The 27,468-nt window shown below is 51.1% G+C and overlaps 1 protein-coding gene across 2 annotated transcripts in view; it reads left to right on the top strand.

Moving 5' to 3' along the window:
• LOC149328983 (atlastin-1-like) overlaps positions 1-27,468 on the top strand; it is a 45,490-nt gene that overhangs the window by 7,289 nt on the left and 10,733 nt on the right. Inside the window, exons 2-8 of one of the 2 annotated variants that reach the window (XM_089562026.1) lie at positions 20,376-20,703; positions 20,760-20,972; positions 21,045-21,263; positions 21,313-21,477; positions 21,528-21,584; positions 21,642-21,713; positions 21,774-21,920. In XM_089562026.1, coding sequence (XP_089418152.1) covers positions 20,383-20,703; positions 20,760-20,972; positions 21,045-21,263; positions 21,313-21,477; positions 21,528-21,584; positions 21,642-21,713; positions 21,774-21,920 — 1,194 coding nt within the window. In that variant the 5' untranslated portion in view covers positions 20,376-20,382. The remainder of the gene's footprint in view (positions 1-20,375; positions 20,704-20,759; positions 20,973-21,044; positions 21,264-21,312; positions 21,478-21,527; positions 21,585-21,641; positions 21,714-21,773; positions 21,921-27,468) is intronic. The other variant, XM_089562027.1, reaches the window with a different exon arrangement.

Raw genomic sequence — 27,468 nt, 5'->3', positions numbered from 1 at the left:
CTTTTACCCCAAAAGCCTATTTCTGAAAACTTTTGAAAGTGCGCAAATAAGCGTCCGGTATACCACCAGTGTCTTACACTTAGTGCGGTTGCAGCTGCAGCGTAGAGAGAAATCTTTCTGTCAATAGTCGGATGCTTGATATTGCAACGGATATTCACAGAAGACGATGAGAAGGAAGTGCCTGACTGGTGTGCGCGCGCTAGTGTTCGGTGTCTTCTGTGTTGTTCGCTCTGCGCTCCGGTCGCCCTTGCTTGTGACTAACCTTTCGGGCAACGTAACATCTTTGGTGGAGCGTGTCGGGTATCGTCCCCAGTACCACGGAGCTCCGAAGCGGTCGTCAAACCGGCGCTACTACCATCATGGCCCCACCCAGCGAGTCGCCGACCACTTCTGCTGCTCCTTTCGTGGTCATGGCTTCGTCCCGTGACCCCGGTACTTTTTCGGGAAACAGACGGCACCGATGTCGATGACTGGTTAAGCCTTTACGAAAGAGTCAGCGCATATAACCGGTGGGATCAAACGTTAATGCTTGCTAACGTCATTTTCTATCTGAATGGAACGGCGAGGGTGTGGTTTGAAACCAACGAAGAAGAACTTACCAGTTGGGATATATTCAAAGAGAAATTGCGAGCACTCTTCGGAAGACCTGACGATAGGCAGACCACTGCGAAAAAACAGCTTGCTTCTCGTGCGCAGTCGTCGACGGAAAGTTACGTGGCCTATATACAGGACGTATTGGCACTTTGCCACAAAGTCGATGCCACCATGACCGAGTCCGACAAGGTGGGCCACGTGCTGAAAGGCATTGCTGACGATGCCTTTCATCTGCTCGTTTGCAAAGACTGCACAACTGTTGACAGCATTATCAAGGAGTGCCGTCGATTCGAACAAGTCAAAAGCCGTCGCATTTCTCAACAGTTTTCCCGACTTCCAAACACAGCCGCTACATCTTCTTGCCAGGACCAACGACTTCAAACCCAAGTGCCCTCAGAGTCTCCTCCTGTCACCGACACAGTGACAAGAATTGTTCGCCGTGAACTCGAAGCCTTAGCCCCGGTGGTAACATCATCGACCACACCTAATGACCCACTGCCTTCCGTGTCGTTTATTCAGGCTGTCGTGCGGCAAGAACTCGCCCACCTCAACCTCCCTCCAGCTTTGTGCGCCATCGGAAACTCGTCCCCACAGCAACCACCTCCAGTCCCTTTCCGTCCTACCTATTATTCACCACGGCGTTACCGCGATCCGAATGAGTGGCGCACGCCAGACGACCGCCCAATCTGTTTTCAATGCTCACGGGTCGGCCACATTGCCCGCCACTGCCGCAGCCCCTGGACGTCACCCCCGCGAGACGCCTCCTACTACCGTTCAAACTACACTCGCCGCTTTTCACCCCGCCGCCCATCCGAGACGTCTGAGGCCGCCGATCAACCTCCACGACAGTCCTCCCGTTCGCCTTCGCCGCTAGCCCGCCGCTCACGCTCACCGCAGTCGCCTCGTGTTTCGACTGCTGCGTCCTACCGCCCCCCTCATCGGGAAAACTAAGTGATGCAGCTCCCGGGGGTGACGCTGCATCAACGACCCGGACCTCAAACCCTCTACTGACGACTCGACCCAATCTGCTAGACGTTACAGTTGACGGTGTTCCTGTGCGCGCCCTTATTGACACCGGTGCCCATATTTCCGTGATGAGTGCTGACCTCCGCCGTCGCCTACGCAAAGTTCTTACGCCTGCAACGTCCCATGTGCGCGTCGCGGATGGTGCCATGCCTGCCGTCCAGGGACTGTGCACCGCTCGCGTGACCATCGGAGACCACAGTACGCCGGTTCAGTTCACCGTCCTTACCACATGCGCCCATGACCTCATTCTCGGTTTAGACTTTTTGTCGGATCATTCTGCCCTGATTGACTGCTCGCAGGGTGTCCTTCACCTTGAGCTTCCCCAACTCGATCCTGACCCCATCGACTCGTCGCTCCGGTTGACCTGCCCCGACTATGCCCACCTGCCCCCTCAAGCCTTATCTTTCGTTTCCCTCACACCTTCTCGCCCTGTTCCCGATGGTGACTACATCGTTGCGCCAGTCCTTGACCTCGCACTGACCCGCAGTGTTGTCCTGCCCCATACCATCGCCACCATCACAGCCAACAACCTGTCTCTACCTTTCTTGAACTTCGGCTTCTCCTCACAGCTGCTTCCAGCCGGCATGTGCGTCGCTACGTTGTCCCCACTCGCCCAGTGCCATGTGGCTCCATTTGATGCCTTTCCTAATCGCGACCCCACAGACCCACCGCGGTCCACTCCGCTGACCTCGGACGCATTCACGACCATGATGCCCACCGAACTCCGCCCCGACCAAACTTCTCAGCTTCGTGACCTTCTCCAGTCGTTCTCCGACATTTTTGACCTCTACAACACCTCACTGGGCCAAACTCTCGCTGTGACGCACCGCATTGACACCGGCGATGCCCCTCCCATTCGCCGCAGGCCCTACCGTGTCTCCCACGCCGAGCGCAAGGTCATAAACAACAAGGTCACAAAAATGCTTGCCAAGAACATAATCGAACCATCCCACAGTCCCTGGGCCTCTCCAGTGGTACTAGTGAAGAAAAAGGACGGCTCCTGGCGGTTTTGCATTGATTATCGACACCTCAATAAGATTACTAAAAAAGACGTCTATCCTCTGCCGCGTATTGACGACGCCCTTGACTGCCTACACGGAGCCAAATTCTTCTCCTCCATAGATCTTCGTTCCGGCTACTGGCAAATTGCCGTCGATGAGAAGGACCGTGAGAAAACCGCTTTTGTGACCCCTGATGGCCTATATCAGTTCAAAGTAATGCCTTTTGGCCTATGCAACGCGCCAGCCACATTTGAGCGCATGATGGACGCCCTTTTGCAGGGATTTAAGTGGACCACGTGCCTGTGTTATCTGGACGACGTCATTGTATTTTCGCCTACATTTTCATCCCACCTCGAAGACCTTTCCCAGATTCTTTCCCTCTTTCGTCGTGCCGGCCTACAGCTTAACTCCTCGAAGTGCCGTTTCGCGAGACGTCAGATCACTATTTTGGGCCATATCGTTGATTTCCAGGGCGTTCGCCCTGATCCCGATAAGATCCGGGCCGTGAAAGACTTTCCCCTTCCCCGATCTTGCCACGACGTCCGAAGCTTCTTGGGGCTCTGCTCGTACTTCCGTCGATTCATTCAGGGCTTCGCCGACCTCGCCCGTCCCCTCACCGACCTATTGAAGAAAGACGCCACCTTCGTCTGGGGACCTGACCAAGAACGAGCCTTCTCCACTTTGATCGCCAAGCTGACCACCACCCCAGTTTTGGCGCACTTTGATGTTGCGGCCCCCACCGAAGTCCGTACTGACGCCAGTGGCTACGGCATCGGCGCTGTGCTGTCTCAGCGACAATCCGGTCTGGACCGTGTCATCGCCTATGCCAGCCGACTTCTTTCTGCGCCCGAGCGCAATTACTCCATAACAGAACGTGAGTGCTTGGCCCTTGTCTGGGCAGTTGGCAAATTCCGTCCTTATTTATACGGCCGCCCTTTTACGGTTAAAACCGACCACCATGCGCTATGTTGGCTCTCCTCTCTGAAGGACCCTGCAGGGCGGCTTGGGAGATGGGCATTGCGTCTGCAAGAGTATGATTACACCGTGACTTACAAGTCTGGCAGGTTACACCAAGATGCCGACTGCCTCTCCCGCTACCCCATTGGCCAGTGTGACTTGTTTGGCCCTGCCACCGAAGCCGACCTGTTTTCTATCTCTGTCCTTGCCAACATGGGAGACGAACAGCGCCGCGATGACGATTTGCGCTCAATTATCGACCGCCTCAATTCCACACCGTCTGATCCCTCGATGCGGCGCTTTGTGCTCTCTGACGGAATCTTGTATCGCCGCAGCCTCAATCCGGATGGCCCCAAACTTCTACTAGTTGTCCCCAAGCACCTTCGTCCTGCTATCCTTCATGAACTCCATGATCTCCCCACTGCTGGCCACTTGGGTGTATCGCGTACATACGACCGTGCGCGACGTCGCTTCTTTTGGCCCGGCCTGTTCCGCTCCGTACGCCGCTATGTTGCAGCCTGTGATGAGTGCCAGCGCCGGAAACGCCCTGCTACTCTCCCAGCTGGCACACTTCAACCTATTGACGTGCCCCCAGAACCTTTCCATCGCGTCGGCTTGGATCTTCTGGGTCCGTTTCCAGAGTCCACCTCCGGCAACAGATGGGTTGCCGTTGCCACGGACTACGCCACCCGTTATGCGATCACGAGGGCACTGCCAACCAGTACTGCTACAGATGTTGCGGACTTTTTGCTATACGACCTCATATTGCACCATGGTGCTCCCCGCCAACTTCTTACAGACCGCGGCCGCTGCTTTCTGTCCAAGGTTGTCTACGACATTCTTCGGTCCTGCTCTACTAAGCACAAGCTCACCACCGCCTATCACCCGCAGACAAACGGACTTACTGAGCGTCTCAACCGCACTCTGACCGATATGCTCGCTATGTACGTTTCCCCCGATCACCGCGACTGGGACCTCGCTCTCCCGTATGTTACCTTCGCATACAACTCCTCCCGCCATGACACTGCCGGTTACTCCCCTTTTTACCTTTTATACGGCCGCGAGCCCCAATTGCCTTTGGACACGCTACTGCCTACTCCTGCTGCTCCGTCCTCTGAATACGCCCAAGACGCCATTGCCCGTGCTGACTACGCCCGTCAACTTGCACGCTCCCGACTTCTCGCCTCGCAGGCCTCCCAGCAGGAGTTCTACAACCGCCGTCACCGCACAGTCTCTTTCTCTCCTGGCTCCCTCGTCTTGCTTTGGTCCCCATCTCGCCGCGTCGGCCTCTCCGAAAAACTTCTGTCCCGTTATGTTGGCCCGTACCGTGTCCTGCGCCAGGTAACCGCTGTCACTTACGAGATCGCTCCGGCCTTCCAGCACGCTTCCTCCCGCCACCTTCAACGTGATATCGTCCACGTCTCTCGCCTGAAACCCTACCTCTCGCCATGCCCCTCAACGTCATCCAGTACACCGTGACGGTGTTTTTCCGGACGGGGGGCCATGCAACGGATATTCACAGAAGACGATGAGAAGGAAGTGCCTGACTGGTGTGCGCGCGCTAGTGTTCGGTGTCTTCTGTGTTGTTCGCTCTGCGCTCCGGTCGCCCTTGCTTGTGACTAACCTTTCGGGCAACGTAACAATATTTCGTTATTGGAAAAAACATTCACTCTAAAAAACCCTTATTTTCTAAATTTTTTGAAATTAAGACGCATTAGGTAAAGGCTCTGTTCTAAATTTTGCCGCCTCTTGAATAAAAGGGAGTACTTCGACTCCGGAAATGTCTCCGTGATAGCCATTTTGAGTGAATCGTGTTGTAGACAAGTCTCTAAAGCACGCGTCCAAAAAATTTGTCAGCCCAGCTCAGTTTACTAGCAAAATGTGGCCATACCGGCGACATAACCTTAAATTTCATTGAAAAATATGGACCTTAGGTTGCTGTTACGCTTTGATAAAAGCCAGCATTTATTCTCTCTGCATGGAATGCTTTACCTTTGGCAGCACTAAATGATATAGAGAGTCGGTTCTGAAAGTAGTAGGACTCATTTTTTAAAAATAAAATTTAGTCATGAGAATAGTACAAACAATTAGCACTTTTGAAAGTAACAGCCTTCCGCACCTACACGCTGCTGCCAATGAGTTTTCCAGTTTTCGTACGCCTGCAGGAACGCCTGGACCGGAATGCTTTGTAGCTCCCTCGTCAAGGCCTGTTGAACCGCCTGTACCCATCCGTGATGTTTCCCATTGAGCGTCGATTTTATTCTCGGGAATAGAAAAAAGTCTGGCGGGGCCAACTGGGGACTGTAGGGGGCCTGCGGCAGCGTTCCCGCCTTGTGCTGGGCAAAAAATCGGAATCCTCATTCACATGATGAAGATCCTGGCAGATCTTTTTCCGGTTGGTCTTTTGCTCCTCTGACAACACTCGCGGCACCAACTTCGCGCACACTTTCCTCGTGGCTAAGTTTTCTGTCACGATTTCAAAAACTTGGGTTTGAGGAATGCTCAAGTAATGAGCAATCATTCTGATACTCATCCTACAATCACTGGTCAGTAAATGTTTCGCTCGCTACACATTTTCGTTGGTCTTGCTGGTCGGAGGGCGTCTGGAGCGGTCGTCTTCCTCCACCCTTTCCTTACCTTCTCGGAACAGCTTGTGCCACTCAAAAAACACCTGATCTACCCATGGAAGCGTCACCGTAGGCCTCCTTAATCATGCTGTGAGTCTCTTTACCCGTTTTACCAATATTTACTCAAAATTTGATCGCGTATCGCTGATCCAGTAAGCGCTCGATGATTCTGCGTGACGAGACGTTTCGACAGGGGTTCACAGTAGAAGCGACCTGCTCTCTTCAACGGACGAGAGCCGACTGCTGATTTTACCCAGCATTCCCAATATCCCCCTTCAACGATCCTGCACGCACAGACCGCCTCTCTTCCGCCTGTTCGCCCAGGAAAAAACCAGTCCTACTACTTTCAGAACAAACCCTGTAGGTTCCAGACATAGGCTCTAGCAATAGGACGGGAGATGTATTAGTAGAGTTCGCAGAAAGAAATAGTTTACGGATAGTGAATACATTCTCCCGGAAACTAGAAATCAGGAAATCGATGTGGAAGAACCCCGCCCGTCAAACCAAAACTGAAATAGGCTTCATACTATGCGCCCACCCTGACATCGTGCTGGATGTGGAGGTTCTCGGAAAGATGCGTTGTAGCGACCACAGAATGTTAAGGCAACAAATTTGCCGAGACATAATGAGGGAACGGAAGGAACTAGTGAAGCGGAGGCCCATTAAAGAGTTAGCGTTTAGAGGGAAAGTATTGGAATTCAGGGTATCGCTGCAGAACAGATAATTGGCTTCAACTGATGAGGACGGCCTCAGTGTTAAAGCAATGAGCGACAATTTCGCAGCTATCATTACGCGTTGTGAGTAAATGTTGGCGGTAGTAGGTTGGTTCGACAGGATACCGGCAAGCTATTTCAGGAGACAAAAGATCTGCATAAAAAACGCCACAGCATGAAGGTGTCGAACGCCAGAGAAAGTATAGCACTGGCAGAGCTATTAAAATTAATAAGCGGAAGGTAGCCGGCATAAGGAAGTTAAATAGGGAGAGAATCGAGCATGCTGCAAAGAACGCGGAGGCAGCCTAAAGGCAGTGGAGAGTAAACTTCGCATAGGCAAAAATTAGATACATTCGTTAAAAGACAAACACGGCATTGTAACCCCCAGTAACCCGCCAAAGAGACAAATACAATTTTAAACACACGCGTCGCTGTTAGCCTCTTTGGCTAGCTAGCAAGACGGATAAAAAAACGCACAGCGCCAGTCCTCCCGAGCCGTCCTGTCGTCGTCTCGTGTTTCCAGAGCGACTCCTAAAAAAATTGGCAGTGGCTTAGCTCTGCTTAAGCCTGGATACACAAGCGAAAAGCTTCAGTTATGCTTTGTTTGACGTCATGGCTGTCGCAGTTCGCGCACAATACACTGGGAGCACCACGATAATGGTGTAGGCAAGCGCGTTACATAGCCCTCCTTCCGCATGCGTAGTAACTGTGGTAAACATGCGGCTGCAAGTAGCGTCGGAACGTGGAAGAAGACGACGATTAGTGGGCCGGCTGTCTGACAACGGTCCGTAATTTTCGGCTTTATTTTCTCACTTCAGAGGTTCTTCGGTTTTTTTTTGGCGTGTGTCCTCGACGTGCGACGACCTGGGGGTCCCTGGCCGCCGGCAAAAGCACGTCAAGCGACCTCCTCGGCGCTGTGCGCCGTATCAACGCCGACACGGAACATCACCGCCAGCTGAACTCCATGCTGGACTGATGGCAGCAGCGCCAGCGGCGGGTCCAGCGGCCCCTGTAGTTGCGGCTACAGACCAGGGCCCGGCAAACAAGAGACTGCTCGACGACCAAGCCAGCAACGAGCCTCTGACCGACCATCCAGAGGACATGGACCAAGCATCATTTACGGTTGTATCGTACAAGAAAAAGAGAGCTACCCGTGTTCCTGTGGTCTTCAGGCCCACCGAGGAAGGAGGAAGCCTATGGAAAGCCAACCCCAACACTGTGGCTTCGGCGGTTGTCGCATCGGCTCAAGAAAAAGTCTTCAGCCATCGCATTCACAAGGATGGGAGCCTGATGGTTACAGTATCGACGCTGCCCGCCGCCAACCGTCTGCTCACGGTAACTAAGCTGGCTGGAGTGGCTGTAGAGGCCCGAGTCCCATACTCTTACATGGCAAGCTATGGCAAAATACAAGATGTACCTGCCACCTAACAGACGAAGATCTGCAGGAATATCTACGCGACCAAGGTGTCCTCTCAGCAAGGAGGCTAACCGCCTACACTCCTGAGGATGGTGGAAAGATAAAAGAGGTACGCCGTCGCACAGCTATATTGGAATTCGCAAAAGATGCGCCGCTACCAAAACGAGTAACGCTGGGGTTCTGTAGTTACCCTGTAACTGAATACGTCGGAGCAGCAACTCAGTGCTATAAATGTCAGAGGCATGGCCACATATCAAGACACTGTAACGGCCCCGTGCGCTGCAGTGTGTGCTGGGCCCCACTCGCACAAAGAATGCACTTCGAGAGCGCAACCTAAATGCGCTAACTGCGGTGGCCCACACCCTGCTTCCTATGGAGGGTGTTATAAAAAGAAAGCAGCCACAGTTGCTCGCACGGCAGAGCAAACATAAGGGAAACCCCCTAAGAGCCATGAACCACGACCTAACCCCGACGTGGCTTTCACGACTACGGCAGCTCTTTCCGAGAATCAGTCAACACAGCGTGGCAGAGCAGCTGACAAGACCTATGCAGATGCGGTAAAAAAGAAGCGTGGGAAGTCCGTTGGTTCTTCTCCTTCATCAAAGCTGCTGCAACGCACTGCACAAGACCCGACAAACAGCGTCCCTCGCTCTGAGCCTAAGGCGCCACAACATGACAGGAAGATCAGCGGCAGGCAGCAAACCGGAACCTCTGAACAAGATGTCACATGCCTACTGATTCCGATGCTGTTTGCAGCCATCAAGACTCTTATTCGTGCAAACCCCTCGTCAGGAGGACTCCCAGAAATAGAAGCTGTTCTTGCAATGGAGCCGTTGGTGTCGGTCTCCTACGCTCCGCAGGGGCGTAATACCACACTTCAGTAATCATGGCTTCCACAGCGAGAACTTCACCGCAGCTGACAATCCACAACATCTTTCGTACATGCACCATTTTCCAGTGGAACGCACGCGGGCTACGCTCTAAACTCTCAGATTTCCGACAGCTCGTGCGAGCGTACCGCTTCCCCTTCATAGCCATCTGTGAATCACGCGTCGAGGAAACTTTCCGACTCTATGGATACTATTTCCATCATTCACAACGTCAAGATAACGTCAGCAGATTGCTGATAGGCTTTCGCAAGGATATCCCGGCCTCACCGGTTGATGTCTCGCCTCACAGCGACAATGAATACGTGTGCGCTGTCACAGTTATTGCCGGATAACAGTACACTCTGATTGGAGTATATCTTGAGCCAGGCAAGCCATTTGATGCTTTGAGACTTGATAACTTGATAGCAAGGACGCCCTCACCGCATATTATTTGCGGAGACTTCAATGCTCATGTAACGTGGAAACTCGCACAGTTATTGTGGTCGGGCACAGTCCTCGTCCCAGCAGTGCTGCTCAGCAGGCCGGCGTTCGCAAGCGCGCACCCGAGTTTCGTCAGCTTCGTCTTCTGTCTCCTTCTGTCATCTTCCTCTCCTTCGGCAGCGCTAGCCGCTGAGGCAGCAAACCCCAATTCTCTTTATTACAATACCCCCGGGGTGAAAAGGCGCCATCCTGGCGGCCTAAGGGCACGAGACGAGAGCTGGGTCGTAGTAAGGCTTCAGGCGGTCTAAGTGCACGATTGCACGGCCGCGGCGGCGATGGTCCGACGAAGGCGTGATGGGCTCCACAAGATAATTAACTGGCGATGTCTGCTGAACAACGCGATAGGGACCCTGGTATTTGCTCAGCAGTTTTGTAGACTGTCCTGGGCTGGAGGAGGGCACCCAAAGCCAAACCAAGGAGTCCGGAAGATAATGCGGCGGCAGACCGGGAGAAGCGGCGCGGGAGCTGTTCTGACGGTGCTGGTCGTGTGAAGTAAAGGAACGCGCGAGTTGACGGCATTCTTCGGCATGCGCAGCGGCCTGAGAGACGGTTGTAAATTCGGACCAATCGGGGCGGTAAGGGAGTATTGTGTCCATGAGGGAGGAAGGCTCGCGTCCGTACAGAAGAAAATACGGGGAAAAACCAGTAGTGGCTTGCGTTGCAGAGTTGTAGGCGTATGTAACGAAAGGTAGAACGCGGTCCCAGTCTGAGTGATCGGCAGAAATGCACTTGGCCATCATGTCTCCGAGGGTCCGGTTAAAGCGCTCGGTCACGCCGTTGGTCTGCGGATGGTACGAAGATGTCGTGCGGTGAACGATATGACACTCCCGAAGGAGGGCTTCCACGACGCCGGACAAGAAGACGCGACCCCGGTCGCTGAGCAATTCTTGAGGCGCACCGTGACGAAGAATGAGGTTCTGAAGTATGAAACCGGCAACGTCAGAGGCCGTCGCAGCTGGCAACGAGGCAGTTTCGGCATAGCGCGTGAGATGATCCATTGCGACGATGATCCAGCGGTGCCCCGCGGCAGTGATGGGAAGAGGGCCATAAAGGTCTATTCCAACACGGTCGAATGGCCGGGCGGGACACGGTAAAGGTTGCAGAGGAGCAGGTGAGTGCGGTGGCGGGTTCTTGCGACGCTGGCATTCCAGGCAAGAGCGTACGTACTGGCGGACGAAACGGTACATGCCCCGCCAATAATACCGAAGGCGTAGGCGGGTAAAAGTTTTCAGGAGACCGGCATGAGCGCATTGCGGGTCATCGTGGTAACTGGCACAAATGGCGGAGCGGAGATGCCTTGGAATCACGAGCAGCCATTTGCGACCATCGGGGAGGTAGTTCCGACGGTACAGCAGCTGGTCGCGCACGGCAAAGTGATGGGCTTGACGTCGGAGCGCTCGAGAAGGGAGGCGCGCTGAGCGGTTGGCTAGGAAATCCAGAAGAGAAGTAATCCAAGGATCCTTGCGCTGCTCAGAAGCCATATCAATAGTGTCAAGAGAAGGTGTGAGGCCGGAAATAGATGGTGGGTCAGGCTCAGAGGTCACAGGGGAGCGCGAGAGGGCGTCGGCGTCGGAGTGTTTACGACCGGAACGATAAATGACCCGAATGTCGTAATCTTGTAAACGCAGAGCCCAACGAGCGAGGCGGCCAGATGGATCTTTGAGTGACGACAGCCAACAAAGGGCATGGTGATCGGTAATGACATCGAACGGGCGCCCGTATAAGTAAGGACGAAATTTTGTGATCGCCCAAATAATCGCCAAACATTCTTTTTCTGTGACGGAATAATTAGTCTCCGCTTTTGTGAGCGCACGGCTGGCGTAAGCAACGACGTACTCATCGAAACCAGGTTTCCGCTGAGCTAGAACGGCACCGAGACCAATGCCGCTGGCGTCTGTGTGCAGTTCTGTTGGCGCGGAAGGGTCGAAATGGCGCAAGATCGGAGGAGAGCTGAGGAGCTGGCGCAGCGTTCCAAAAGCCTCGTCGCATGCAGGGGACCAAGCCGACAAGTCGTGGCTACCAGCGAGAAGTTGCGTCAGCGGGGCGATAACGGCAGCAAAATTCTTGATGAAACGGCGAAAGTAGGAGCAAAGGCCAAGAAAGCTTCTGAGTTCTTTCAGAGATGTGGGCTTCGGGAAATCAGCAACTGCGCGGAGCTTGGCAGGATCCGGGAGTACACCATCCTTGGACACGACGTGGCCTAGGATAGTCAGCTGTCGAGCGCCGAAGCGACACTTTTTCGAGTTTAGCTGCAGGCCAGCGTCACTGAGACAGCGAAGAACACTCTCGAGGCGAAGAAGATGAGACGCAAAATTCTGGGAGAAGATGACAACGTCGTCCAAGTAGCAGAGGCATGTCTGCCATTTAAGGCCACGGAGGATGTTGTCCATCATACGCTCAAAAGTGGCAGGCGCGTTGCAGAGACCGAAGGGCATCACATTAAATTCATACAGTCCATCAGGCGTGATGAAAGCTGTTTTCGGGCGATCGACGTCGGCCATCGGCACCTGCCAGTACCCAGAGCGCAGATCCAACGAAGAAAAGTACTCCGCTCCCTGCAGGCAATCCAGCGCGTCGTCTATACGAGGCAGGGGGTAGACGTCCTTCCGAGTAATTTCGTTTAACCGGCGGTAGTCGACGCAGAATCTAATGGATCCGTCCTTTTTCTTTACGAGTACGACCGGAGAAGCCCACGGGCTGTGAGAGGGCTGGATCACGCCGCGATGTAGCATGTCGTTCACCTGTTCATCAATGATGCGGCAATCGGCGGAGGAGACGCGGTAAGGGCGTTGGCGCAAGGGCCCATGGGTGCCAGTGTCGATATGGTGGCGAACCGCTGCGGCACGACCCAACGGTGCTTGAGGAGAGTCGAAGGATGCGCGGAAGCGCTTCAGCAAAGCGATGAGCTGGGCGCGTTGGTGAGGTGGTAGAGCGGCATCGACAGAACGGGAAAACATATCCGGGGAGGACGGGTCGGCGACGTCGGCGGGAGGAGTGAGGGCGTTGATGTCATGGGCGTCAGGGTCATCAAGGACAGGAGAAGCGTCGTCGAGATCGATGACATCAACCGTTCCAAGCGATTCTCCCCGAAGTAAAGTGGTGGGGAAAGGCAACGGGTTCGCGACGTACAGAGCGCCAAAACCACCAGCAAGTGTGAGCACGGCATGAGGGAGCAAGACAGACTTGCGGTGCGCACAAAGAGGTGAGGGTGAATAAAGGACAGTAGCGTCAGAGAGGGCAGCACAAGTCAGCGGCACGAGAACAGAAGAGAAAGCTGGCACGTCGACGTCGTCAGCGGCGAGAATAGGCGTGGCGGTAACAGGGGAGGAGTCCACAAGAGCATCACACAGCGGCGACAAATCAATTTCCGCACGTGCACAGTCAATCACCCGAGGATGATGTCATGAGAGGAGCGGGCGAGAACGAAGAACTCAATGGTGTATGGGAGGCCTTGGATGACGAGGCGGGCAGTGCACGCTGCGATAGGGCGAATGGGGTCAGCGCTGGCGGTGCGAAGCGAAAGGTCAGAAAGCGGCGTCATTACGTTTTTTAATTTGCGGCACAAGTTACGACTAATGATGGACACGGCAGCACCAGTGTCAATAAGCGCGTCAACAGTAACACCTTCAACGATAACTTCAATAACGTTCATAGGGCTTGAGACGGTCGTTGACGGCGCAGTTATTGCCTCCGGAACTGCGGCGCCTAGTTTTCCGCTTGAAGAGGTGGGGACCGGCGGCGCATAGGAGAGAGCGAACGGCGTCGAGGAGACGGTGACCGATGGCTTCGGTTGTAAGAGTCGGAGCGAGGCGGAGAGGGATTCGGAGGCGGCAGAGGAGAAGAGACAGGGACGGAGGGAAATGAAGCGTCGTACGTTGGCGAGCGCCCGTAGTCGTAAGGACCGGATCCGCGCGTGCGGCACCAGCGGGCCACATGACCAGCGAGACCGCAGGCATAGCATATGGGGCGGTTATCAGGGGTGCGCCACGGATTCACAGGGCGGGGACCGGTGCGAGGCAAAGGATGGTGAGTGCGTGGCAGTGCAGGGGCGAGCTGCTGCTGAGGGTAGACGTTGACAGGCGGCGCATAAGTTGGAAGAACCGGCTGAGGTCGTGGCCGGACGACTGCTTCTGCGTATGTCAACGGTGCAGTGACCAGAGTAGGCGAATTAGTGGGCGGCAGGACCTCAGCTACCTGCTCCTGGATTACACGCTGAATCGAAGGCGATAGTGATGGCGTTGTGGCGGGTTGGGAGGTAACCAGCGATAACTGACGGGCGACCTCCTCTCGCACAAACTGCTTGATGTGCTGAAGAAGGGTCGGCTGATCGTTAGCAGGACCGCCTACCGCCAAGCTCGAAAGGTTGTCGTCCGTGCAAATGACACGCCGGGTGGCATGACGCTGTTTTCGGAGCTCGTCGTAGCTCTGACACAGAGACGACGTCTGAGACGGTTTGAGGATCTTTAGACACCAGCATTTGAAATGCGTCGTCCTCAATCCCTTTCAGAATGTGCTTGATTTTGTCACCCTCGCTCATAGATGGATTGAGCCGTTTACACAAGTCAACAACGTCCTCGATGTAGCTGGTAAAATTCTCGCCATTCTGCTGGGCACGACTGCGCAGACGTTGTTCGGCGCGAAGTTTTCGGACAGCGGGGCGGCCGAAGACGTCAGTCAGGCTGGTTTTGAGAGCCGCCCAGGTAGTAAAATCCGCCTCGTGGTTGCGGAACCACAAGTTGGCGACGTCAGTCAAGTAGAAGATGACGTTCGTGAGCTTAACGACGTCATCCCATTTGTTGTAGGCGCTCACGCGTTCGTAAGAGGCCAGCCAATCTTCTACGTCGGTGTCGTCAGTGCCGCTGAAGACTGTCGGGTCGCGCTGACGGACGGCACCGGAAGAGATGACAGCCTGGGCAGGTTGGACCGAGGTGTCGGACGTCGTGGTAGAGCCTGGTATCCTGGGCATCGTGGCGTAGTTCCACGGGGAGAACAAGGAGCACCTCCACCAAGTGTAACGTGGAAACTCGCACAGTTATTGTGGTCGGGCACAGTCCTCGTCCCAGCAGTGCTGCTCAGCAGGCCGGCGTTCGCAAGCGCGCACCCGAGCTTCGTCAGCTTCGTCTTCTGTCTTCTTCTGTCATCTTCCTCTCCTTCGGCAGCGCTAGCCGCTGAGGCAGCAAACCCCAATTCTCTTTATTACACTCATAATAAAATTTGGGGCAGCTCACATACATGTTCCCGAGGTGCCAAGCTTGCAAAACTTTTCTCCAAGCATTCAGTTCAGCCATTAAATGACGGCAGCATCACCTACCTCCGAGGCCCGATGACTACCAGCAGCATCGACGTGACTTTTGTCACAAGTTCATTCGCCCACAACTTTGGCTGGTGCACTGATTTGGAGACACGCGGAAGGGACCAGTACCCAATCCTCATATCGGCTTTCCATGCGCAGAGGAACCCAAAGAAATTCCTTATAAAATCTACAGACTGGGACGCATACAAGGACGCTGTAAGCAGAGGAGTTACTGCGGCAACTCGCAATGAGGAATTAGTATCGACAATGGCGTATTGCCTGAGAGCGAGTACACAAATTACAGCTAAAAATGATAACCTACCTTCAAATGATGACACATTCCAAAGGCTTTGCGCTATACGCAGGCGAGCTGAAAGGAAAGCTCTGCGCACAAAAAGCCTCGATGACCTACGTGCATGCCGACGGGCACGACGTCACATTCGACGCTACATGGATAAACTCAGTCGGCAAAAGTGGCGTGACGTTTGTTCTACGCTGGATTTGCGCAAACCAATAACCAACATTTGGCGGATAGTTAGAGGCATGCGCACGCCACTTCAACAACTCCACCCCTTCGCTGCCCTCTCGCTTCACGAACAAAAATCTATAAAAGAAGTCTCAGAAGAATACTGCAAGCTACTGTCGGCAGGGTCAGGGCATTCGACACTCTCCGCAGATAGTCAAACAGGCATCCCAAAGGCGGCAGTGCCAGCGTTAGACCTGCCTTTCACAATGGAAGAACTATCTACAGCTATCGCGGAGACAAACAGGCACACGTCTCCGGGTCATGATGAGGTGACCTATGACGCCATTGCAAAGCTTCCCCACACCTCCCGTCTTCGACTCTTGGAGTATTACAATTCTTCCTGGATGGCTGGTGAGGTCCCCACGGAATGGAAGCTGGCGAAAATTGTGCCCGTTTTGAAGCCCTGTAAGCAGCCAACAAGCTACGCATCATTCCGGCCCATTGCCCTACTGAGCTGCGTAGGCAAGCTCATGGAGCGCATGATCTGCAAGCGCATAACTTGGTTCCTAGGAAGCCGAAATGAGTTCCCCCAAGAAATGAACGGGTTCCGTCAAAACAGGTCTGCGACTGACAATATCATCGCCCTCGTCTCATCAATTGAGGAGTACCTTCATGCTGGGTACATCCCCACAGCTGTTTTCCTAGACATCAAGGCCGCTTTTGACTCCGTCTTTCACCATGCAATTCGCGCAGCCTTTGGCAGTCTTCGCCTTGGAGGAAGGCTATCTATACAAGTGGATTGGGCATTATTTAAAAGAACGGCAAATTTTTATTACCACTCCAAACGGTCCAACACGCTTTCACGCAGTGGAGAGGGGCGTACGACAGGGAGCGGTGCTCAGCCCTCTCCTGTTCAATATTGTCCTTATTCACATAAGAAGAAACCTTCCGCGAGGGGTCCGCATAACAATTTATGCTGATGATATCTGCATCTGGACCGCATCACGTTCGCGCTATATTACCCAGCAACGTCTTCAGAGAGCGCTATTGCACATTTCTATGTACCTGGCTTCCAGAGGTCTTCGTCTCTCGCCAGAAAAGAGCGTTGCAATGGCGTTTACAAGAAAAACGATGACCCGATATCCGCTGCTCCTAGGCGGACGATCGCTGCCATATGTACGATCTCAGCGATTCCTGGGTGTTGTAATCGACTATAATCTGTCATGGTCACCTCAGATCAAAAAACTCCGCGAGAGGATTACTGCAGCATCGCAAGTGTTCAGGTTCATGGCGGGAACAAGGTGGGGTATCAACGGCCGATCAATGCTTCTGCTTGAAAAAGCCTACGTTGAAGGAACCTTGCGCAACTGTCTACCAGTGCTTCAAAGATTATCTACATCAAGCAATAAGACTCTCAATGCCGCACGGAACAACTGCCTGCGAATATGCCTTGGCCTCCCAAAGGGTTCCTCTGCATCAGAAACAGTAGCGGAGGCAGGATGTCTCCCACTAGAGGTGATTGCCGCCCAGGAAACTATGCGTACCCTTCTCCGCCATGTCCTGCAAGGGAAGAAGCACTTCCTACACCGTGTCCACTCAACTCACAGCAACTCTAGCTTTGGCCAGGCAGCACAGCTCCTGCCCCTTCCTACTATTAATCAGCCACAGAAACTACTACCTCTGGCCTTTCCTCTATGGACACTCTCTCCTCTAAAGGTGAAGAAGTCTGTTCCAGGTGTGAATGCAAAGAACCGCATGCCACAGGCAGCGCTTCTGCAAGCTACTCTCGCCTACTTAATCGAAGAATATACACAGCACACCCATATCTTCACCGATGGTTCAACTACTAAAGAAACCTCTTCTTGTGGCCTTTATGTGCCCTCAACAGGCCATGCCCTTTCTTACCGGCTGCAGCGGAGGACATCCTCTACAACAGCTGAGCTTCACGGTATTAAGGAAGCTGTTTCTTACATCCTGCGCCGAACCGCCGGCTGTTGGGTTATCTTCACCGATTCAAAAGCATCTCTGCAGATCCTGGCCAACCTGCTGAAGAAAACGAATCACCAGCCAGTTTCCCTGGACATCTGGTATATACATCATTTAGCTATTGCCGCAGGCCACTGCATAACATTTCAGTGGGTACCTGCTCACTGTGGCATTCTGGCTAATGAAAAAGCAGATGAAGCGGCCCGTAAGGGCCATCAACATCAGAGATACATTCGAAGTTTTTTCACGAAATCTCATGCGTCCCAAATGGCTAAAAGTTTTGCTTACGAAGAAACGTATCGGCTTTGGAGTTTGCCGACACATCACTACCAATTTCTTCACTCAGTCGACCCACATCTTAGATCAAGACTCTCACCCAGAATTCCTCGACAACTGGAAACACTTTATCACCGACTTCGTCTGAATGCCGCATATACAAACGGCTTGCGATACCGTTTTGGACAAATGAACAGTCCGCATTGTGACAACTGTGCCTCGATAGAAACTGCGGAACATATCCTGCTTGAGTGCCCTGCGTATGCTAACGAGCGTGCGTACTATGAACATTGCATGCAGAAGCTCTGCCCAGTGCCCCTAACAATGGACAAAGTTTTAGGTCCCTTAGCCTGCTTCAGGCAACAGACTTGCAATGAAGTTTCTTTTTACATATTTAAAAGACATTGGACATCTCGATAAGCTCTAAATTCACCTGCACGTTACCTTCATGCAGTGAACTTCGTCAGCCCATTTGTCGGACTATGCACTCCATCATTCCATAGGTCACATCAATACTCGCCATTGCATCCTTAGTACCCATTTCATGGCCGCATTTTATCTTCGTTTTTTTTTCTTCCACCTTTTCCACGCTGCTCTCCTTCAGTCTTTATCTCCCAAATTCCCCTCCCTACGCAGAGTAACATGCCAGCGATATTGAAACGCCGGCTAAATTCTCTGTTTTTTCATTAAAGAGTCTCTCTCTCTCTCTCTCTCTCTCAAGTAGCGTCATACGAGGAAGCCGAGCGCGGGCCGATGCACACTCGGTAAACACGCGCAGAGCGCGCGAGCGACCGCGAAGGTCGAGCGGCGGAGCCGCGCTCGGCGGCGGTAATAGCGGCGGCTCCGCCCATCACCTGCGCCTCTCCAGTGACGTCACGCGGCGAACTCGCGCATGCGCAGATGTGGCTAAAATTGATCACGGCGCACGCCAGACCCGGCGTTGACTAGCCTAGTGAAGCTATTCGCTTCAAAACAAATAATTCCTCACTCGCTCAGGCAGACGAACACGAAACTCGCGGGTGGCGCCGTTTTGTGAGTCTTTCTCCTCATGCCAGCGCATTCTCCTGCTCCCCTTCGGCGGCACTCCTCACGGTTTACGACGACGTACGCTAGCTGCGTCGTGACAATCTCCACATAGCGCAGTCCTGTGCTACTACTTACCTGTGGGCCGCTGCATCACTTACGCGTGCCCACAAAAGTTTGTGTAACACTGAACTCGAGGAAAAGCTCAATTTTCCTCGGAGTCTACAAGTTAAGCGAAAAATTAATGAATGGTCTGCAAATGCCGCGTAGGGATGTACGAAACATACACTTCACTTCATGGATTCATGCGGCGGCTGCCCTGCTGTTAAACTTTCTTCTTATTTCTCTGTTTCCTAATTTTTTCAGGTTGTGCCTGTACATCAATAACTGATTATCACTGATCAAAGCCAAAAAAGTGATTAAGAGCACCCAATCTGGAGAGCTTTGGCGTGTTTCTAAAAAAACTGAGCCTCGATTGCCTTCAACCATGTAGTATCTCCGACATGTTTTGTGGCGAGCGACGTATTATCTCTTCACAAAATGCTTTGTAGGTGTACGTGTACGCAGATTATCTTTGCACTTTAAGAACTCTAGTTCTTGAGAATGTTCTGCCCTAATTTACGGCATCACACAGTGAAGCTACTGTTGTAAAGGCAGCGTTGGTTCGTACTTATATTTGATCAATGAGAGAATGTTTTCCTTTTCTGCTGCTTAACAAACAAAATAAAAGTTTAGATTTTTGATATCTTTGGATTAGATACAGGCTTTGGCAGATAATGTACGCGACTACGAGATTCAGAAGAGCATGCAATTTCGGACACAACAGTGGGGATTGCGTGCGCATATGGGCAGTAAGTGTAAAAGCATCCAGAACAACTAACTAGCATTAAATAACAGAACACCGTTTGGAATTTGTATTCTGGAGATGGCTGCAAAAGAAACAAATAGTCTGTTAGTACAGACGCAGCAATTCGCTATTTATTTTAACAGTAGCATATGTATATTTATTAAAAAATTCAGAAGTCTTTGTCAGTTGGAAATACAAGTGAAGAAAATGATCCGAGTTTAATTACCAGAGGAGAAGAGCAATCAGTGGAAGGATAAAAATAACATCTCGCAGTAGGACATCTCATTCTCATGATCGTTCTCGTCTCCAGCACTATTGTTTAGGTATGCGGCAGTTCTCTTGTGTCTCTATTCACTGCAAAAAATTGGTCATCCCACTTAATCTGGAGGACAGAGTTTGACCTCGAGACGGATGCATTAGGGTTATTCGTACGCATGGTGCGAGTACGGATGCGCAGTGCGAACATATGGTAATGTTCATCTTTTTCCATTGACTTACTTTACTGCATAAGGATCCTGACACATATCGTGTTGTTAGGTGTGGTGTCCGATATATTCAGAAATACTGAAACTACGTTCAGCATCCTGGGAAAATTTATTCCTCATAATGCCAGACCCCCATTTCTGTAACTATAAAAATCTAGTTGTCAGGGGCAGCTGTTCGTAATTTTTATTTTCAATTACAACTATTACCGCGGCATTATAGATAATCTGTTGGAGGAAATTGTAATTTTTCATGCCCACAACCTGATATCTTCTGATGCGAGTGAATATTCCCAGGTGCACTATGGAGGAGCAACCGGACATTTACCATGAGGTCCCTATCTTCAAATCCAAGGACGATAAACAGCTGGAGCTCGATGTGAAAGCCTTGAAACGACTGTTACTGGACGACCGAGTCAAGGACAAGCCCGTGGTTGTGATCTCGGTGGCTGGAGCCTTTCGGAGAGGGAAGTCCTTCTTGCTCAACTTCTTCATACGCTGCCTGCGAAATCAATGTAGGGACAACTGGCTTTACGAGTCCGACGGAACACTCGATGGCTTCACCTGGCGAGGAGGCTGGGAGCGAGAAACCCTGGGAATAAACCTCTGGAGCGAAGTTTTCCTGGTAAGCAAATCAGTCCTGCTAAGGAATGTCGGAAGAATGACTACGTATCTGTGCAGGTTCCTACACCTCAAGGCGAGGAGGTGGCTGTGGTCTTGATGGACACCCAGGGCACTTTCGACGGGAACTCCACAATGAAGGAATCTGCGATGATATTTTCTCTCAGCACAATGCTGAGTTCAGTGCAGATCTACAATCTTTCGCAGCGCCTTGGAGAAGACGACCTCCAGCATCTGCAATTCTTCTGCGAATACGGAAAGTTGGTGCAAAAGGTGCGCAGCATGGGATATAAGCTCACTGGAGGCTACTGGGGCACTAAATTCATAAAATCTGTGTTACTGCAGGAAGTGACTGACGCACCATTCCAGAAACTGGTGTTTCTGATCAGGGATTGGAGCTATTCGCACCAGTTGAGCTTCGGTGAAGAAGGGGGCCGAGAATACCTAAAACGGTACCTAGAGATTTCGGAAGATACGCCTGAGGAGCTACGCGTATTGCGCGAAGGTGTTAAGTCCTCCTTCGAAGAGATGATCTGCTTTCTGATGCCTCATCCAGGAGCTAAGGTGCGTCGTAACTCTTTAATGTGCATGCAGTAATCGATTACTCATGCAGGTGGCGGCGGACCCGAACTTTAAAGGATGCCTATCGGACGCTTCGCCCGATTTTGGACAGCACTTAGGGGAGTTCGTATCGAGCATTGCCCACCCAGAAAACCTGCATCCTAAAAGGATCAATGGTGTCAACATCACTTGCAAGCGACTATTCGTCTTGATTCAGGTATAGCAATGAAGGTTGTTTAAGCGTGTCACAATGAGCGATGGGTGCAGGTCTATGGAGAGGTTTTCAAGAAGGGTGACATCCCCACTCCTCAGTCGGCGCTAGAGGTAAGAAATTACATTTTGCACATGGCAGTTTCAGAACATTTTTTTTTGTATTTTTAGGCGACGGCTACGGCAATGAACGCTGCTGCTTTGGCAGAAGCTGGCGCGTTTTATGTGCGCGGCATGAGAAAGGTAAGTGAATCAATGTAGAGTTCGGGAGGTTTGAGTCTCACATTCTTACGAAACTCTCAGATGTTCTGTGGGGGTAAGTGGCTGAGCGTGGAGGAGCTCAACAGATGTCTCGAGGAGCGACGCAAGGAAGCTCTTAACATGTTCGACGGTGCCTTGAAGATGGGCGGCGAAGAAATAAAGCAACAATACAGGATGACACTCCTGAAGGTATGCATCGATTTCAGTTTTTCTTCCTGCATTTTTTGAATATTTTGTAGGCGATAAGCTATGAAAAATTTCGCTAGTCTATATCTCGTGATTTGCAACATCATTGTAGCGGCGTTTGGAGAAAACTTATTCGGCCACTCTCCGACCAACAGTGATGAACAATACATACGTGCTGGTGAAACCTATGCAAGTTATTTGGTACTAAATAATTATGCTTATGCCCTAAAAAATATGCGGGGAGACATCACTATTCATGCTTTACTATTATTTAGACGCATTATTCCACTAAAAAAGGAAGGCAAAATTTTCGCAAGAAGAATTGTTAATATACGTATAAGCACTGGCGTGCCGTTCGTCTTTCAGATCAGTTTCTGTGCTCTAACTACCCTCACTGACGGCTGTTGTTTTTAGATACCAGCTGAATAATATCGACAGCAACCAAAAATGGTAGCATATACGTATTTTAGCTCAGCTGAGTGGAGCCCTGGCAGCACAATCCAATCCTCATGCACGGACAGTGAGATACAGCCAGGGTCTAGACCATAAAAAAACGACTTAAATTAAAATGAGTTAAGAAGACACATGGCTTGAGGTATCTCTAAAACATTGTGGACATCAGGTGCCTCTGAGTGGTGCCCTGAGTGGAATCTGTACATAACAGCTCAGTGCTGAAATTAGATTTTTTGGTAACTCTAACATGGCGGGTGAACGCCGGTGTCCTGAGCCGCTCTAAGTACACCCATTTTTTTGCCGCAACCGCCTTGATTCCACTTCCCTCTGTCCTGAGAACATGTAAGGAATCATTGGTTTATTTTGTTCATGTATTCAGGGTATTTTAAATTAGTCGTAATTATGATCGGCAAGCAGAGAACCCATACTGTGTGTCTGTTAGTGTCACGGGTTCGGCGACTAGTCGACATCATCACCGAGTCCGGACAATGAGGGGGTGGCCGTTTGATGCCCGGCGTAGCCGGTAAGCAAACGCAGTGACTGAGACCGAGGCGTGTTTAAGAGGTAACAACAACAAAATAACGTTTATAGTTCGATTGAACAGTGCGGCAGCTTTCACACATACATAATTCACATTCTACAAAACAATTGCGGAAAGCACATAGGAGTAAATGCACTGAATTAAGTTATACATTGAATATTTCTACACAGGTCAGAACACAAGTGAGACGCCAATTAGATAAAGTCGATCAAAAGTCAGAAGGTGAACAAACATACAGTAAACCGGGAAGCGCGGCTGCAGTCCATCCCAAACACGCAGTCAGTGCGGCCCCCGAAGGCGACGTCCGTCCAGGGCAGCTTGCGGTTTTGAGGATGCGGTGCGGCGGCTCTGAGACCCGGGAGTTCGCAGCGGCAGCGTTTCCACCGACGAGCGGACTGAAGTTCGTTTCCATACGGCCCCCTTTTAAAGCCCTCGGGCGCTAGCGAGTGAGCACTCGCGGCGCCACAGCGTCGGCGTCGAAAAAACAAAACACCAAAAAGCGCAACGAGAGCACGTAGGCACCTACACTTTGACTCTGCATGGCCGCCATCTTGGAGGAGGAAAAAATTAACGCACAACTAAAAAGAAGCCCCAGGCTTCGACTCTCGATTCGGTGACCTTGGAAACGCAAAAAAGTAAAACACAACCAAAAAGGCAGTCACGTAGGCCGCAACATCTTTCCCGCTAATGGTCAGCTCAAGACTTCGGCAGTATCGGGGCCGTCTTTGAGCCGCCTCCGCTTTCGCAATGCGAGGGGTTGTCTACATAACTGAAAAAAAGCGTGCATGCATTCTTGCTCTTCCCGAGACACATACAAAGAAACGCGGACGCATCAGTTTTATACAAACAAAAGTAATTGACAGGCTGCCGCCACTTCTGTGACAGTTAGCAATAGCATCACTTCGGCAAGTCGACCAAATCGAAACGATAAAACACTCTTCGGCTTCTGTTTTATGAGGCCAGCATACTCTAGAAGCTTCAAGATTATTTTCGAAACTGCCATCACCACCATCACCATCATCAGCCTGACTACACCCACTGCAGGGCAAAGGCCTCTCCCATGTCTCTTCAATTAACCCTGTCCTTTGTCAGTTGCCGCCACTGTATCCCCGCAAACTTCTTAATCTCCTCCGCCCACCTAACTTTCTGCCGTCCCCTGCTACGTTTGCTTTCTCTTGGAATCCATTCCGTTACCCTTAAGGACCAGCGGTTATCTTGCCTTCGCATTACATGCCCTGCCCAAGCCCATTTCTTCCTCTTGATTTCAACTAAGATGTCATTAACCCGCGTTTGTTCCCTCACCCACTCCGCTCTTTTCCGATCTCTTAACGTTACACCTATCATTTTCCTTTCCATAGCTCGCTGCGTTGTTCTTAACTTAAGCTCAACCCTCTTTGTTAGCCTCCACGTTTCTGCCCCATAGGTGAGTACCGGTAGGATACAGCTGTTGTATACTTTTCTCTTCAGGGATATTGGTAAGCTACCATTCATGATCTGAGAGAACCTGCCATATGCGCTCCACCCCATTCTTATTCTTCTAGTTATTTCCCTCTCATGATCCGGATCTGCGGTCACTACCTGCCCTAAGTAGACATATTCTCTTACTACTTCCAGCACCTCGCTACCAATTGCGAACTGCTGTTCCCTTGCTAGGCTGTTAAACATTACTTTGGTTTTCAGCATGTTAATTCTGAGCCCCACCGTTATGCTCTGCCTGTCTAACTGATTGATCGTGCTTTGCAGTTCTTGTCCTGAGTGGCTTAGCAAGGCAATGTCATTAGCGAATCACAAATTACTCATGCATTCTCCATTAACTCTTATCCGCAACTGTTCCCATTCCAGTCCCCGGAATACCTCCTGTAAGCAGGCAGTGAAGAGCATTGGCGAGATCGTGTCTCCCTGCCTGACACCTTTCCGTATTGGAATTTTATTGCTGACTTTATGGAGAACTATAGTAGCTGTGCAATCGGTATAAATATCTTCCAATATTTTCACATAAGACTCTTCTATGCCCTGATTCCGCAATGCCTGCATGACAGCTGAGGTTTAAGGCTATATATAGGGGTTGGTTATATTCTGCGCATTTCTCTATCACCTGATTGATACTGTGAATGTGGTCTATTGTTGAGTATCCTTTACGAAAGCCTGCCTGATCATTTGGTTGACTAAAGTCCAAAGTTGTCCTGACTCTATTAGCGATCACCTCAGTAAATACCTTGTAGGCAACGGACAATAAGCTGATTGATCTGTAATTCTTCAAGTCCTTGACGTCTCCTTTCTTATGAATTAAGATAAAGTTAGCGTTCTTCCAAGCTTCTGGTACTCTCGAGGTCACAAGGCATTGCGTATACAGGGTGGCTAGTTTTTGTAGCACAATCTCTCCTCCGTCCTTCAACAAATCTGCTGTTACCTGATCCTCACCAGCTTCTTTCCCTTTTTGCATTGCTCCTAAGGCTTTCTTTACTTCCTCCTTCGTTACTGGCAGAATGTCCCATTGCTGTGCTCGACTGCCTCCCTCAGTAACTTGATGATTACATTCGCTACTGTATAGATTTGTGTAGAACTCTTCGGCTAATTCAACTATCTTATCCATATTGCTGATGACATTGCCCTGTTTGTCTTTTAGCGCATACATATGGTTTTTACCTATGCCCAATTTTCTCCTCACTGATTTTAGGCTACCTCCGTTCCTTAGAGCATGCTCGATTTTCTCCATGTTAAACTTTGTTATGTCGGCTACCTTGCGCTTATTTATTAACTTCGACAGCCCTGCTAGTTCTATCCTGTCTGTGGAGTTAGACGTCCTCATGCTTTGGCGTTTCTTACGCAGATCTTTAGTCTCCTGAGATAGCTTGCTGGTATCCTGTCGAACCATCCTACCACCTACTTCTGCTGCGCACTCTGTAACGATAGCTGTAAGATTATCATTCATTGTTTCAACACTACGGTCGTCATCTTCAGTTAAAGCGGAAAATCTGTTTTGGAGCGACATTCTGAATTCCTCTACCTTCCCTCTCAATGCTAACTCGTTAATAGCCTTTCGCTTCACCAGTTTCCACCGTTCCCTCTTCAAATCTAAGCTAACACGAGACCTTACCATTCTGTGGTCGCTACAACGGACCTTACCAAGGACGTCCACATCCTCTACGATGCCAGGGTGTGCACACAGTATGAAGTCTATTTCATTTTTAGTCTCACCATTGGGGCTCTTCCACGTCCACTTCCTGTTTGCTCGTTTGCGGAAGAAGGTATTCATAATCCGTGAATTATTTCTATCTGCGAACTCTACTAATAACTCTCCCCTACTGTTCCTAGAACCTATGCCATAGTCACCTACCGCCTTGTCTCCAGCCTGCTTTTTACCTACCTTTGCATTAAAGTCGCCCATCAGTAAAGTGTACTGTGATTTTACTTTGGTCATTGCAGATTCCACATCTTCATAGAAGCTTTCAACTATCTGGTCATCATGGCTTGATGTAGGCGCGTAGGCCTGCACCACCTTCAGCTTGTACCTCTTATTAAGCCTAATTACGATAGCTGCCACTCTCTCGTTAATACTGTAAAACTCCTCGATGTTGCCAGCTATATCCTGATTAATGAGGAATCCCACACCTAGCTCGCGCCTATCTGCTAATCCACGATAGCACAGTACATGCCCGCCCTTTAGTACTGTATACGCCTGATCTGTCCTCCTAACCTCGCTAAGCCCTATGACATCCCATCTAATACCGGCTAATTCCTGCAATAGCACTGCTAAGCTAGCCTCACTTGATAAGGTTCTTGCGTTAAACGTTGCCAGGTTCAGTTTCCAATGGCGGCCTGTCCGGAGCCAGAGATTCTTGGCACCATCCGCTGCGTCACAGATCTGACCGCCGCCTTGGTCAGTTGCTCCGCAGCCGCTGGGGACTGAGGGCCGAGGGTTAATTGGTTTGTTCATAGATGGTTGTGGCCAAGTACTACACCAGGGAGGCCAAATCCTGTTTTGGTGAGGAAGTGCGTTGTCGGTTCTGGTCACCGAAATCATCGAAACTGCAGTGCGCTCATTTTCTGAACCGCCATAGTGCACAAAGCGATAGAGATTGCCCGATAGCACATTGCAGGTGCGCACGTTAGACATCAGTGTTTCGTAGTCTTTAGAAAATTTGGCAATGATATGATTTCGAGAACTAAATATGACAGCAAAGCTTCTAGGTGGAATTGCTCTTAGACCAGTGCAGAACGTTGCCCTTGATGACTGAATGTAAGCGCAGCGCACACTGCCTGAAGTGGCTCCACCGAATCCAAGTGAACGCCACTTGCAGAATGCCATCTGTGCAATCCGAGTCACTTCCACTTGTGCTTCATGCTTCTTCGTCGCACCTCGTCGTCTGAATTCGTCCTCATCTTCTTCGACACTTAAATGCTTCCCGTTACTCAGACATTACAAATACAAATATCTGATTTGATTTACTTGGGTTTAACGTCCCAAAGCGACCCAGGCTATTAGAGACGCCACAGTGAAGGGCTCCGGAAATTTCGACCACCAGGGTTACTTTAGCGTGCACTGACAGCGCACAG

This window comes from Amblyomma mixtum, chromosome 9 (assembly GCF_055824585.1).
Source record: "Amblyomma mixtum isolate Tamu chromosome 9, ASM5582458v1, whole genome shotgun sequence".
NCBI lineage: Eukaryota > Metazoa > Arthropoda > Arachnida > Ixodida > Ixodidae > Amblyomma > Amblyomma mixtum.
Note: the sequence above shows the minus strand (reverse complement) of the source record. Positions and strands in the feature narration are given on the sequence as shown.